Here is a 14,403-nt window from a genome sequence, read left to right on the forward strand (position 1 = left end):
GATAAAAATTCCGCACTCTAGCCTTACCTAATTATAAAAGGACATAGGTATATAGTATACATATATATATATATGTATACAAAACATAGTTGAAATTCCGTTTTATTTTGAAATATTAATATAGGTACATAACGTACATTATATTTATTGTTGATTAACGTTGTATGATAATGAAGTTTTATGATACATAAATGAAACGGTTCATACGATATTATATTATATACATACATATGTATATATATATATATATATATATATATATATATATATATGAATGTATGTACATCAATATTATTATTATACGGTATAAATATCTGCGAAAGCGTATTTCATAGAGTATAATACATGGATAATTATTTATTTAAACTAAACTTAAATATTATATAATTGAGACATATTTTTTTTTCTTTCTATCACTTTCGCCATCATTCATGAACAATTTGTTAATTCGCACATATTACATTGTAGGAAAATTATTTTCAAACTCTGTTGCAGATATTTTTAATTAGTCTCTTCTCTCCATTAATATTTTCTGTTCATCGCGTTCTTTTCCTTCACAGACCGTACATTAAACGTCGGATAGACACTCCGCCGTGATGTGAAAAAATATATAAAAAGAAAACAAAGAAAATAAATAAATAAATAAATAGAAGAAAATCAGAAGTGACTGAAAAGATATCGCGTGAAATTGCGCGCTTGTTCAAGTTTAAAAAAATCAACCATACTTACACATTCTCTGAATTTTATTGTATATCTATCTATATTATAGTATTGTCACACAATTTCAGTATAATAAATTATTTATAATATGTAAAGAAAAAAAAAAACGGAGACAAGATAAAACAGTTCCGCGTTTTCATGGTTATAGGTATACATATACGAAGTACACGTGTTTATTTTTAATATCCAATAACGGATTATTCCGTAGAAGGTAAAAAAAAAGCCCGTTCTTCAAACATCTTCAGTCTTTCACATTACAGTTTACTTAGTTACTTGTGGTTGCGTGCGATAATCGACAAGTTAGAATGAATGAGTATTTTTGCGAATGAAAGACTAGCGGCTAGTAGAAATAAATTAGTGAAAATAATAGAGTAGCTTATAATGTATAAAGTTTTTAGCACAAATGTGTGATCTTTACGCAGCTAATAAATCAGCTAACGTGATCAAAGAAGCAATAAATAAAATCGCGCATCCAGCGTACGTCAACATTATTAAATATTTGAACGCTACAAGAGACACCGTAATTAATTCTTCGATTAAAAGTGTCCGAGAAAATGGGCGTTGTCAAACCACTGCCACGTCTTGTTGCCAGAAGTGTCGAATTCGTACAAAACGCATCTCTTTGTCCCCGGAAAACTGTGAGTGAAAATAATAAAATCCATAAGATTGCGTGACAAAATATTTCCTCGTCAATTCGCCGCTTGTCCGTCGTTATTCGCGGATCAAAATTACCTCGTGAATCGCAAGCACCGCTTGATCGGATATTCAAGTTTGAAACACTGTGGCTGAAGGACGTCGAAGTAAGTGATACCGATTTTCTTCGCTATCAGTGTGTGCGTGTTTTTCAAACACTGGTAAAATTCTTCGTCGCACGAACAGTGGGATCTAAAAAAAAATAATCAAATCGTGTCTTAATGCGAGTTCATTTTATGTTCGTGTTGTTCTTGTTTTTTTTTTTTTTAATACACATAACCAGGTCCGGCCAAGGTACTGTTTTGCAATTATCAACATCGCCGCACGGTTCTTAACAATAATATATTAACCGTTGTATATTAACGCACACATTTATTCCTAAGATTGCATTCGTTTTGTTCCGCATCATATCGCAAGTTTCATCTTGACCTTTAAAAATTGACAAACTTGAAATTTGTTACAGGGCTCGTGATTATTACAGCGATATGAATTTTCAGGCTCACTGTAAGAATTGGCGCGTGAATTACTTTTTCCGCAATGCAAATTCGCTTTTAATTCATCTTCAGTTTTATTTTTTGAGAGTAAACGTATTCGTCTGGATGTAATTTAACATTGAACAAATAATTTCCCTGATCCAGAAAATCCTGCAGTTAGAAGTTCATCTGTTTGCTTGTAATTTTGCACGTTATTTTCGCGCTTTCTCCGCGATAATCACAAGTGTTAAGATACAAAAAAATGTGTGCGTAAAATTAACCGGGGTTGAACAACCTGCGGAATAACTTTTCATTATCGATTAGAAAAATTGGCATCAGATTCGGTGTTATATTCGAAACGAAATCATAGTCTCACGGGCACTCGTTATACCTCGGGCGAAAAAATAACCGTAAATATTTCAACCTTAAATCCCATTAAGCCCGCACCTTCTAATCGTGTGATTTAAAGCTTATTTTCTTCCTCCGCGTTTAGGAATATTAACGGAATTTGTGAAATTTCGTAAGACCCGTTAGCTGTTGGCATGATAAGCTAATAATCAAGGCTTTTCTTAATCGAGTCTAGATGTTAAGTTTACCCGGTTTCAACATACAATATGTCCCCATATTATCGGTATAAATAATCGGTTGAACGTCCATATTTGACATAGGATCGTATTTATGAACCCGAGAATTTCGTCAGACTAAAAACCGTGCGTCGATCCTTATTCGCACCACGCGCTGTCCGCTTTAAGGTATTAAGGCAATGTTCCTCCACCCTGCGAATCGTCGATCCCCTTATAACTTCGGTTTCATTCTCTCGTACCGGATTCAGTTGTCATTTCGGTCCAGAAACCAGTGGGCAAAACGGAATGACGACAGACTTGCGACAGGCTGAGTGGCCATCGGTATAATATTGCAACACGATCGGTAGCGAAGACCTTGGAAGCACCATTGGCTTCATCTCGAGTGAATAACGAGTTATTTCGTGTTCTTTTTTCCTCGATCTTCGCCTTGGAACTAGTAAATATCAACGACAATTCGTGAGGCTGAGGTGTTTCCTCCGAGACCTTTTTCTCCACCCGCATTGCCGAGAACATGATTTACATATATCAGCGATGTGCGATTGATCGACGCTTTCGATTGATCATTTTTTCGATTGATCCGAAAAACGATCGATCCAAATCGCGGATTAATCGAAAATCTCATGTATTCGAATTCGTTTCGTTTACGCAATACCTGGCAAATATCCCGTTGTTTTTCAAACCCCTGTTGCTACTTCCGGCGAGTACGTATTCCGGACAAGCATCGTGTGTTCTGCAGCAGGTGTCGGTCAGGCTGAAGATCCCGATGTCGTTTGGGCTGCGAGCCACGTCTCCGGTGCCGCACCAACGGGTTCCTGGGGGAATTTAGAAAAATGCATATTTCCGGATCGTTTCATTCCCACGTCGAGCTAACGGAGTGTTATAATTTAATCCCACCGCTCGTAGCGCATAATGGAATCGAATTATCGGCAATCATTATTACCGTTAACGTTCATTCGTTATATCGCACGTTCCGTGTTTAATAACTGTGTCGTTTAGGTATGTTATTTCTGCAGTTTGGTAATTCCTCGGGAGTCGTATGTAATTATTTTAGGCAATTCGGGAAACGCGGCATTGCTCGATTCACGGTTTTCGGTACGTCGGATGCTTTTTCATGCATCGATTAATTCGAACCACGGAACGCGAATAATAATTACCAATTGCTCTGCCGTTTAATTTATGGGTCGTATAAACGGACGCGACGAATCGAGTATCGTTTTCGGTATTGAAATCCAGCTATTTGACGCACCCGTTGCAAATGTATATGATATACACAGCAGTAGTGGAAAAAAGTATTTTTACAAGGATAGTAATTCGGTCGATTACAAAGAAATATAAAATAACAAAGAAAGAATAATATTTTTTATTCAATGAAATCGGACGTTCTACACAAGTGTAGAAGCCTTAACCCACGATTGTAAGAAAATTATGTCAAAATGAACAAATGTAAGACAAATTATCGATCAAAATATCAACGAATTTCATGTTGTCAAAATACTTTTAAACGCTACTGCGCGAAACCATTATTTTTTACTCCGGTGTATTACGTATGAAGCTAGAATATAATTCAAGTATGTATGATGTGATACGTGAGATCGGGAAATACGATTTGTTCGCAAATAATATTCAAATTGTAACAGCTTGTCAGGCGTGAATTTTGATAGTAATTGGTACAGGAATAATTTAGTTAATCGTTGACATAATCGAATATCGTAAAATTCAACCATATTACTTGGGGCAATGCGGTTGTTCGTTTCATTCGTTACGTAAAGTGGTAGTAAAAATGGACCGGATGGAAATTTATTCGAGTCACACTGGCGCGAGTTTAAAAAAAAAAATCAATTTCATTGTACGGATATAACAACATTTTCATAGCCTGAAGTTATTTAACGACAATGCACGACGGGAATAAGAACGTTTGATAATAAATAAAACGAAGAATATGAAGAAAAGGCAGACACGAATGAAAAAAGCGATTAACCACGAGATTATTTTTTTTATCTCGTCTTGGGGGTAAAACGGAAGTATTTCAAGCGCTACGCGTTCCGGTTTATAATCAGCCTCTAATTAAGCGAAATAAACGTGACGTGAGGGAAAATCTAGTGTCGCTTAAAGTTACCTACAGCAACCGAGAAGAACGCAACGCTGCATAATAATGATTGCACAGCAAGCGTAATATCGTTATTATTTGTCAGGTGACACGCGCGATCCGTTTGTCGAAAATTGTGTCAATCGCCGCCGACAATTACGGAGGTCAAAATCCGAAGCAGTTGAAAAAAAAACACGAGGCTTTTATCCCAGGATAATCAATTGGGAGAATCGACATTGAAAAAAATGTAACGTTGATTTTACATGTCCTGTGGTGAATGTACGGACAGCATTTTTTTCGAGTCAAATCTACATCAATTGTCATTGATCTGCATAACTCTTAGCATTGGTTTTGTAAATTTTGTAACAAAAATCTGGTGTCCATGTATTCACCACAGGAGATGTAAAATCTACGTTATTGCTCATTTCGCGCAGCTTGAAAACTGATATGCATAACACATATCAGATTTAGGAATAAAGGGGTATGAAACGCAAGTAAAAATAGGTTGAAAAGAAAAACACTCACCAGGAAAAATGGCCTGAATGCGTTTCCGGTATTGATTCATGACTTGGCCAAATCCGTTCTGAGTGATGGAACGACCGGCAAAAAATACCTCACGTATTCCCGGCGGCAAACCGAGGAAGAAACGTTCGGTATTGCGATCAAGTTGGTCCTCGGGGCGGTTGAAAATCCGAAAGGGGTTCGAGATCGTGAGTAAAAAATCCTCGAGGGATGAGGTCGTGGTTGGCACGAGGTCTATAGCGTTGTCCGTGTAATCTTCATCCACGAGCGAAGACGTTGCCGAATATTCCTGCTGAGCTAAGACGCGTTTCGTCTTAGCTAGGCCGACGAGGATGAGGGCGAGGATCGCACCGCGAGCCATTCTGCCCGACAAAAAAGCTCGGGGATTTATAATTTTATTCATAGGGCGAGAACGAGGACGTGGTGTAAGTGAGTCAAGAGAGAGGGGGGGGGGGGGGGATAATATTCGGTAGGAATTATTAACGTGGAAGAGGATCGTGATCCATAACCGTGCGGTTTGTCGTGCTTGTAATTACACACATTCGTTGGGCGTAATTAATTGTTTCACAAGCTTGTATTCACGTGTTAATCGCAATTAACTTTCCGACTTTTGCACTCGCGTGTGCGTGGATTTATTGCGAGCCGGTAACGAGAAGACATAAAAAACGGGTTGATTGCGAGAGGGGAAAAAGAGGCAAAAAAAAAAAATGAAAATAAATAAATAAATAATAAGTAAACGCCGCGTAATTTGACGGGAGATTTTTCGTAATTGACCGAAGTGATTGAGAGAATTTCTATTCGCACGGACAGTGTTGAAGCCTCGACGTTTTTTGATGCTCTGACGATCTTGGTCCAGCTATCAGCGCGCAACTGACCAACGAATAATCACTTCTCTCGCCACGTGACACGTGTCCAATGGGGGGATAGGGTCCACTAATAACAAGGATGACTGGGACAGGGAAAAATAAATCGGTGATCTTGAGGATTGTGTAGGTATAGGTACTGTTATCCCTGAAGCCTGAGGCTCAAGGGCGGAGCTTTGCGTATAATAAGTTGGAACGCGTCGTTTTTAATTTTCTAAGCCAAATGGACGTTGCGTATAACCGTGCGACGAAATAAATCACCGTCGTCGCAGCTCGACGGACGGTTACACGTAGAAAGGCAAGCTGCATCAGGCATTTATTTACCGTTGCCGGTTAATGACGAAATTATGCTTACAATAAAGTTGTCACGCTTAGCTAATCATCTTTTATGTATACGTATTCAAACTGCAACTGGATTCGATATGTGGAACTGCTTCGGTACGCGTACCTATCGGTTTATTTAATCCTTTGTCAATTTTTCCTCGCTTCACCCGCGTTCGATTAACACGACTGACTCGGCTGCCTCAAATATGTACAATACAAAGTGCAAAGACTTTTCTCGCTCACTTAAACCCGCCTCTATGGGTATAATCAAGATCGTAAAGATTATACAGACACATACGGTGCGTGACATTTTCTTTTCACCGCACCTCCAAACGTATCCGTGTTTATTTGTCAAACTGTTTTGACTCGAGATACGCACGAAATGTACCTGATCGAGTGAAAATAGACTGACCATGAAAGAGTTCAATAGCTTCTGCATATTCGCTGGTCAAAATTCAGGCCAAGTATGCGTGAACGAGAAGACCTTCGACTTTGTGATCCAGATTTCATCCCGGTTACATAAAACGTTGCTTTACACGTCGTTTCGCACAATTTGCACCCGCAGCAACGCGCACAGAGAGATTTATGTTACGGTTAATGTTTGTCGATGTCTAATCGAGGCGCTAATTGGTGTTAACGTCGCATTGAATGGTACAAAGAACGACTGATTCAACCCGTTAATTAAATTACTTGATTATACTCAAACGGAAATAGGATCTACCGGCTTAATCTGATTTACATTTTCCGTAGATACAGATTTTGATCAGGGTTCCCGAAGGATAATTGAGTCCTTGATTACAGACTTCGCGAACTACTGAACTAACAGACTGCTCTGCCGACAGTGAAAGCAAACATACGAAGTGTGACAAAATCGATATGTGGACATAACGTCGACGATGGTAATCTTTGGAAATTTTTGACATTTAAAGGATTTTATCGACTATCAGAAACAAGCTCAACAACTTCCATAATTCCATTGGTACGAAATTTGGTCGAAATCTATATCGGTCATTTCCGTGAATGTAATTTACTTCAAGTGTACTTGAACTAGATTTGATCCATAAATGAAGGTCCGCTGCGGCCTTGGCCGGGGTCCGACAATGATTATTTAAATGAACATGCGTGATTAGTCGATTTGACAAATGGTCAAGGTGCGTAATGGTCGGCTTAAGTGGTTGTATCCACCCGAGTATCGAGTGTGTAATTAGCGTTAAATGAATCCGACGAAGTCGTTAATCTTGAAAAATCCAACACCTGTGTTTACTCGGAAACTTTAATATTTTAAGCCCTGGAGCAAGAACTGATTGCGCATCGGTTAACAGATATTACCGTGCGATCAACGAGATGATAATAACGATTGTAAAACAAGCTAAAACGGAGAAAATATTGCTGCAACCGCCTAACAAAGGTCATTTGAATTCCAGTGTTCAGGTCATTTGCTACTTTATTATTTATCACAGTTCTTTTCTTTTTCTCCCAATGTCTTCCAATGCCTCTAATTACTACCATCAGCGGACCATTCGGGCTTTCTTTGCCGACTGGAGTTGCGATATACGTATACACGTGTAAAATTCTACGCCTGTTACAGAATAGAATTACAACTCTTCTTTCTTTCTTTCAACCGTACCGTAGTCTAATTTCTATTCTATATCTCCGACTGTTGGTTCTCTTAATTTTTTTCTTTTTTTCTTTTTCTGTCACTTCGCGCCCGAAGCAGCAGCAGTAAAGTCAGGAGTTAATTTCTCTCCGGCATTTATACCGAGCACCTCGTCTTCTCTTCTCCAGGGTTATTTGGTATACGATTTTAATTAACACCTTGTTAAGGCTGCGATGCGTGCTATTCGTTTCTTTTTTTTTTCCCCCCGTTAATCGCGAGCTCCGTTGCAACGTAAGGTACCAAAGCAATTTCAACATAAGGGCCCGGCAAGACGCGTGTTTGTAATCTCACTGAATCGGGATGAGAAAGCAAGCTTGCGTTTCACGGTACAAAGAAATCGTCAGATGATAGATGCGATGATTTATGGCGACATGCAGGAGTGAAATAAGGCTGAATACCAAATTCGTATTCGTAACTCACGAACCGTAGACTCACCTGGTTTTATTCATTCCCACGAGGCGAATGAAATATGTCAATGCTTATACGCGTATGTATACATATATATATATATATATATACACATATATATATGTATGTAAACTTTGTATCTTGTGATTAATTGAAAAATTCCGGCGTCACGCGGTGATTTTTGTCCGCTTTGTTCGTTCTGAAAGAAAATTCACGGCACCGATCTCGAAGCTTTTTGATTTCCGATACGCGGGAAAGAAACTCTGCGGTTTTCCGGCCATTTATTCGTCGCCGATTTTATCAACTGACGTAGATCGCAACGGTTTTGGCGTAGAAAAAAAAAACGCGTCGCTTCAAAAGCGGCTTCGTACCGTGTACTGATGGTTTTGGTCGATGCACTTACGGTCAAACATGCAGCAATGAAGTTAATGTAAAACACCCGTCTCGGGTACCCCGCCAATCACAGCTCAGCTCGACTCCTGGACGATTCCACCATAACCTTCACTTTCGATTCTCTCTGGGCGAGGATCTCGGCAAATAACACAATTGGACCGCGATTTGAGATTGTTCGAAAAAATTCCGCAGTGCGGGTAATGATTACATGCGGTTACGGTGACGATCTGATCTTCGGAAACAAAGCTGTTGCAATTTTAAGATTTTTGAATTTTTTTTATCTTATTTTTTTTTTCTCCCAGACAAAACGACCGTCGAATTGGCAGAGAAAAGCGAAAGGGCCAGCGCGGCATGAGACATCAAATTACCGTGTATTAAAGATCAAATAATATGTAAGCCGGTAATAATTGGCGAGACCGAAGAATGGCATTCAGGTATTATTGCGTTGGCCTTGCAGACGTTATTCCTCGCAAGTGTTCCACAAATTCACAGTACGTAAAGATATAATGATACGAGCGGTAACCCGCGGTACTTTTCGCTATTCATTTTTTAAGGTGCTGTGCAAAACTTCGTATTTATATATATATATATATATATATATATATATATGTATATATGCGTGTGTGTGTGTATAATGGGTCAATGCCACTCGTTTTAAGACCAACAGTGATTAATCGTTTTCTGCGGGTGCGTCTTAGAATTATCACAAACAACTTTTTCAAAAAGCAAGGGAGGAGAAAATAAGAAGAAAAAAAACATAAATCGGGGGAAAAAAATTTCGCAGCTTAAGGTGTAGCAGACACTATAAATTGTGTAATAGCTGTTCGCTGATTGTGTTTCGTTTGGACTGCTCTTGCTTAATCTTTCGGCGAGAGAGTTTTCCACTATCGAATATCAAATGTCAAATAACCGAGCTGTCATGTGAGATAGGTGTTTGGTAGTAATCGATGGCGGATTGACTTTCGTTTTTGCAGCAGCATGGCGGCAACGAATCTGTGTCGATGACACGAATTTGAGCGGTAATAATCTTCGCTGATTTACGGATCATCTCGCCTTGAATTACCGGCACACACACACACATACATATATATATATATATATATATATATATATATATATATATATAACCCATATATATATATATATATGCGTTTGCGAACAAAGTCATTCGCTAAACGTAAGCTCGAACGTAACCGTCTCACAACTTGAACAACCATTTATAATGCCATAGACTCTCCCGAAGACTCGAATTCCATCTCCGAATGTTTATTTTGCAATTTAACGACTTCTCGCGCGGAGATGCTTGAATATTTATTCGCGTGGTAAAAAGGCATTTCAATCATTCAATAATACATCGCAGGCACGGTGCTGAATTGTTTTTATCTCTAAAATTTCTTCTGCAATTATAGTACGACTATTTGCTCGTTTGGAAAGTTTCGTCGTTTAAAATCGAGACGCGTATTTCTTTTTTTTTTATAGTAGTTTGAAGCTCTTTAAAATTACGAAATTATTTCTTTTTCTATTGCGCTGTCGTCCGTAACGAAGCAATGAGAAATTAAAAAATAATTTGCGATTCGAAGGAGATTATTGTTGAACCGTGTAATACCAGCTTGAAGGTAATTCTCGGTGGTTTCGAAGCCTGCGCAGAGATGTCGGAACGTCCGCGATTCGGTAAACAATCCGTGTTTGTCCAGTTGCCCTGCATAAGGCGGTAAAACCTTACACGAACGTAGTTTCAACGTGACATAAAAAAATTTTCAGGATTTATTTATGACTAATAAAAAAATATTTGAAAAAACGTGTCAAGTACCGCGCGAATTTTTGGAGTATAAATTTGATCGAGTAAGACTAAGACGATAAGATAAGATGAAATTCGTGTAGCGTAATAATAACGACAAAAATTTAACACGTATCATGTACCAAATTTGCTAAAATCTCATTTATATAAATTTTTAAATTACAGAATGCGACTCCTGGCGTAGAGCTGAAAACGTGTAATAAATCTTACCTGCCGGGTTAAACCATTTCACAGCTCTGGGTGAATATAACGAGCGTTTGACACGCGACAGCGAATATAGAGCTTTGGCTCCACGGTGCAATTCACGCACCCTCACGCACCCTGATTTAATGTCACGCGGGGAAAAACTCCAACTCTTTTGCCTTTTGACTGTCACTCGATTCCCGTGTGTTAGAGGGTCGCATTTTCTCAGGGTTCTCTCCTCGACCCGGAGCTTTGAAGCTTTTCATTAACCGCAAGAAGGAAAAGGCGGCGAAACGTTCCGCCCGGTTCGCTCGAACATTTTCCTTCCGCGCCTTCCGCTCGCCCCTTGCGAGTAGAACAAAGTGAGGGGCGGGGAGGGGATCGGGCGAAATATTTAACGGGTGTACAAACTAGCGGGGTGTGGATTTTAAAGCGCTAATTAAGACTAATTGACCTCGGGCGTAGTTCCAGAGCCGGGTAGACGCCAGCCTCGTTTCAACCCGGTTCATCTCTCCTCTTCGAGCTAATGATGGAATTAATTACCATACCCTGAACCATTTGTAACGCTTTTCCGAAAAATATATTCCGCCACGCGTCCCCTGAGTCCAATTGACCGTGCCAAAGCGACGCTGAGATTCATCTTTGGGCGAAAAATCGCCCCTACGAAGAGGCGCTCTCACTTATCACCGAGAATCATCGCCACGCTCATGTGGTGAATACTGCGCTTGTTAAGGAGACCGACCGGGACATTAAGCTCCATGGCACAGATTGATAACTTCATTGCACGTGTATGGGTTGGGACAGCGGAGTATAAGAGAGCCTCTGTTCTTTGTTCGGAATGAGTTTCAAAGCATTTTTCACCCACCTTAAAAGCGGCAAACCTTCCGTAAGGTTTTTTATTTTGTACAGCAGAACGATTTGTCGATATAAAAATGTCAATCGAGAGGAGATTATGGTATTACACAAGCGCGAATGGTGGACGAATGTTTATCTTAATGGTCACACCGAACGCGCAACGTTTATTTTTACGTACGTGTCTCCAAGTTCCAATGTTTTTAACTCATCAAGCGCTGATCCTGATGGACTAAGTCCGAAACCTTCGTTTCCACCATAATTGCAAAAATATTTATTCAGCCCAGTCAATCTTACCGATCCGAGTTTATGTATGAAACAAACGGTTGCGTAGGAATGATTAAAGCCAAACACCGCATCGCCGGTCCAGCACTTTTCCCCTTGTGCCTTGTGTGAATATTCAACACGCAACAACAATCCACCGATCGGTTCTCTCTGAACTAAAATTGACCAGACATTGAATACGTATCGAACTTTGAACCCGTCGAAAAATTCTTCTCGTTAAAATACCGGATACTAGCGTTATCGACTGGTTAAAAAAAACGTTCGGTGGTTTGTGCAGATTTCACCAACGAATATAACGTGTAAATAGTCGAGCAGCAATCGTGACCAATTGAACGCACCGAATACCACCTGCTATTCTTTACACTGGTTAAATTCGTTCATTTTTCACTCTCGAAGCGCCATAATTTACCCTCGTTTTCTCTGTTTCTTTGTTTTAGGCTGGCGGAATTGTTTCCTTTTTTTAACATCTCTCTTCTCGTTCGTTTTTTTTTTTTTTTTTTTCTCGAAATATATCACACGATAACAATCTGTCGTTATTACTATTCGACGAAAATATTATAAGGCTTTCGCACAGTGCCATTTTTCTATAAATTCTACAGGCATATCCTGCATATAAAATTGAAAGAACGATCAAGTTATCACAAATCATTGAATACAAATAATTAATTTTCTCCAACCCGATTGAATAAATTAATTAAAAGTCAAAGAGTCAGTTTCATATTTATCGATTCCACGCACCGAAACGATGGTAGCCGGTGATTTGAGACGGAGATTCGGCAACTCGGACCAGACGAACGATTAACGAGATACGAGAATGCAGAGCCAGACAAACCGTTCAACCGAAAATTGATTGGTCCGACGAAACGACGTTTGGATCCGTTTCACTATCGAGGCAGCAAACATCCTCAGGGCGTATAATTCCGGACGTCAATTACACCGAGGCGACCGACGTCTGTCACTGTTTTACCCTTTATCACCACGGGCATCAAAACCCGCTGCATGGCTCGTGAAGAACCAGGATTCCTGGTCCAGGAAGGAGGGCGGCGCCTCCCGAGGGTCGATGGGCGTCGCGGGGTGGCGAAGGGGATCATCGGGATTCGAACTACGTTGTATTACATTTTTATCGAATTGCCTTGGGCACCGTGAAATCGGGTATAAATAATGGAGCACTCTCGGCGTAGATGAAGAGACAGCATCCCAGCGATATCGGTATAACCGGATCGTAGATTCTGTTAAGGTTGTAGCCATTTGTGCGAATAGACGAGTGACGGAGACGAGAATTTTTCGAATTTATACATCGAAGACCTTTAACGAATTCGATTACGGTTTATTTTCTTTGAAAGTACGCGGATCGAGCTCGATTCATATTTTTTCCATAGCATTAGTTAGTGGAAAGAATTGTTATTGATATAACAAACGTCAGCCAAAGCAGTATTCTTGAATACTTCAGCCTCTTTGCAGCGATATTCCGTTTTGGCAGTAAAATGACGATCGTTCAAAATTTACTACTGTTTTGGTGAACTAACAGCAATATATGACAGTTAAAAAAAAGTGGAGTAGATGGCAAAGAGGCTAAACACTATACGTGAATAATTTTGCCAAGTTCGAATCGAGTGCAAAACATTTGACGGTATTGTCAATAACCACGCCTCCGGATGATTGATCCTAACGAAATAAAAAAAAAATACATAAGTGAATCTCGAGACATGTAAATACTTTTGAACAGAACAAGCCCCGATCGAATCGAATAATTGATTGTCGAGAGGTAAATTTTCGAATTTCAAGCACTGTTTCAGCCTTTCACTTTTTATTTGTGCAACAAATCCCGTTATAAATAGAATCTTCGATCAACGAGAGTCGTCGCTAAAAACGTGACGTATCAGGCATCCGGCAGGATTCATCAGTCGCTCGACACTCGGAGTACCTACGCAGTTTCAAATTCGTTAGCTTTTGCAGTTAAAGCCGGGGATGGATTTTCGGCCAATTAGAAAAGGGGTTCGTCGTCTTTCCGAAGACAAGAGTGCCTCTGCGTAGGTATGCTTTTTCTGAAATCCATTAGCGTAATCAACACCGCCATCAGGACACTGCGAACCCTAGGATGTCGACTCGCACTTCACCCCTGAAGGCACCCGACGAAACTGAATCGGCTTTATAACAGCTGCTGAGTTTACAGTAACGAGGCTGGATTACTCGGGGGCTGTTTTCATCCGCGAATTCGGGTTACAATGTCCGCTTCGATTTCATTTGATCCTGCAAACCCTGGAGGCTAGTTTTCAGCGATAACCTGTGAGATTCAAATATGACCGCGTCAAGCCAAATAAGGGGTTGAGGCAACGAAGTAGGACGGGTAGGTAGGGGAAGAAATATGTTGAACCGAGACGGCACTTTACGAGAAAACGCCCGACTATCAATATCATTCCTCGTAGTAGTCCAAAGTTTGGTCATTTTATTGTACATATTCTCTTCATACATTTAAGTGATTATTTGACGTATGCAAACTCGATAGTTTCGTCATACAAACATATAACCTGGTGTTGGAGTGAGAAAGTTGGATTAAACGCT

General features: G+C 39.8%; 1 protein-coding gene across 5 annotated transcripts; it reads right to left on the reverse strand.

Annotated features, from left to right (window-relative positions):
* Positions 1 to 297: 297 nt before the first annotated feature.
* Positions 298 to 8,751, reverse strand: LOC124220414 (phospholipase A2-like). 5 transcript variants are annotated; one of them, XM_046629268.2, is made up of 5 exons: positions 8,734 to 8,751; positions 5,082 to 5,440; positions 3,123 to 3,282; positions 1,453 to 1,605; positions 298 to 1,356 (listed from the first exon to the last, which is right to left on the reverse strand). In XM_046629268.2, the coding sequence occupies exons 2-5, from the start codon at positions 5,437 to 5,439 to the stop codon at positions 1,257 to 1,259; spliced, it is 771 nt and encodes a 256-aa protein (XP_046485224.1). In that variant the 5' UTR covers position 5,440; positions 8,734 to 8,751; the 3' UTR covers positions 298 to 1,256. The 5 variants fall into 5 exon arrangements, with proteins under 5 accessions (XP_046485224.1, XP_046485221.1, XP_046485223.1 ...); XM_046629265.2 differs by lacking the exon at positions 8,734 to 8,751 and adding an exon at positions 8,358 to 8,464; XM_046629267.2 differs by lacking the exon at positions 8,734 to 8,751 and adding an exon at positions 6,390 to 6,448.
* Between the last annotated feature and the right edge of the window lie 5,652 nt (positions 8,752 to 14,403).

Source organism: Neodiprion pinetum, chromosome 5, assembly GCF_021155775.2.
Source record: "Neodiprion pinetum isolate iyNeoPine1 chromosome 5, iyNeoPine1.2, whole genome shotgun sequence".
In the NCBI taxonomy this organism is placed as follows: domain Eukaryota; kingdom Metazoa; phylum Arthropoda; class Insecta; order Hymenoptera; family Diprionidae; genus Neodiprion; species Neodiprion pinetum.

Excerpts from the sequence above, each read along its gene's own strand:
- LOC124220414 (XM_046629264.2), bottom strand. The coding sequence starts at position 5,481 with ATGAATAAAATTATAAATCCCCGAGCTTTTTTGTCGGGCAGAATGGCT. Across the intron at positions 3,283-5,081 it reads CATTCAGGCCATTTTTCCTG|GAACCCGTTGGTGCGGCACC; the intron begins GTGAGTGTTTTT and ends AAATTCCCCCAG. Across the intron at positions 1,357-1,452 it reads CGGTGCTTGCGATTCACGAG|TTTTCCGGGGACAAAGAGAT; the intron begins GTAATTTTGATC and ends TTTCACTCACAG.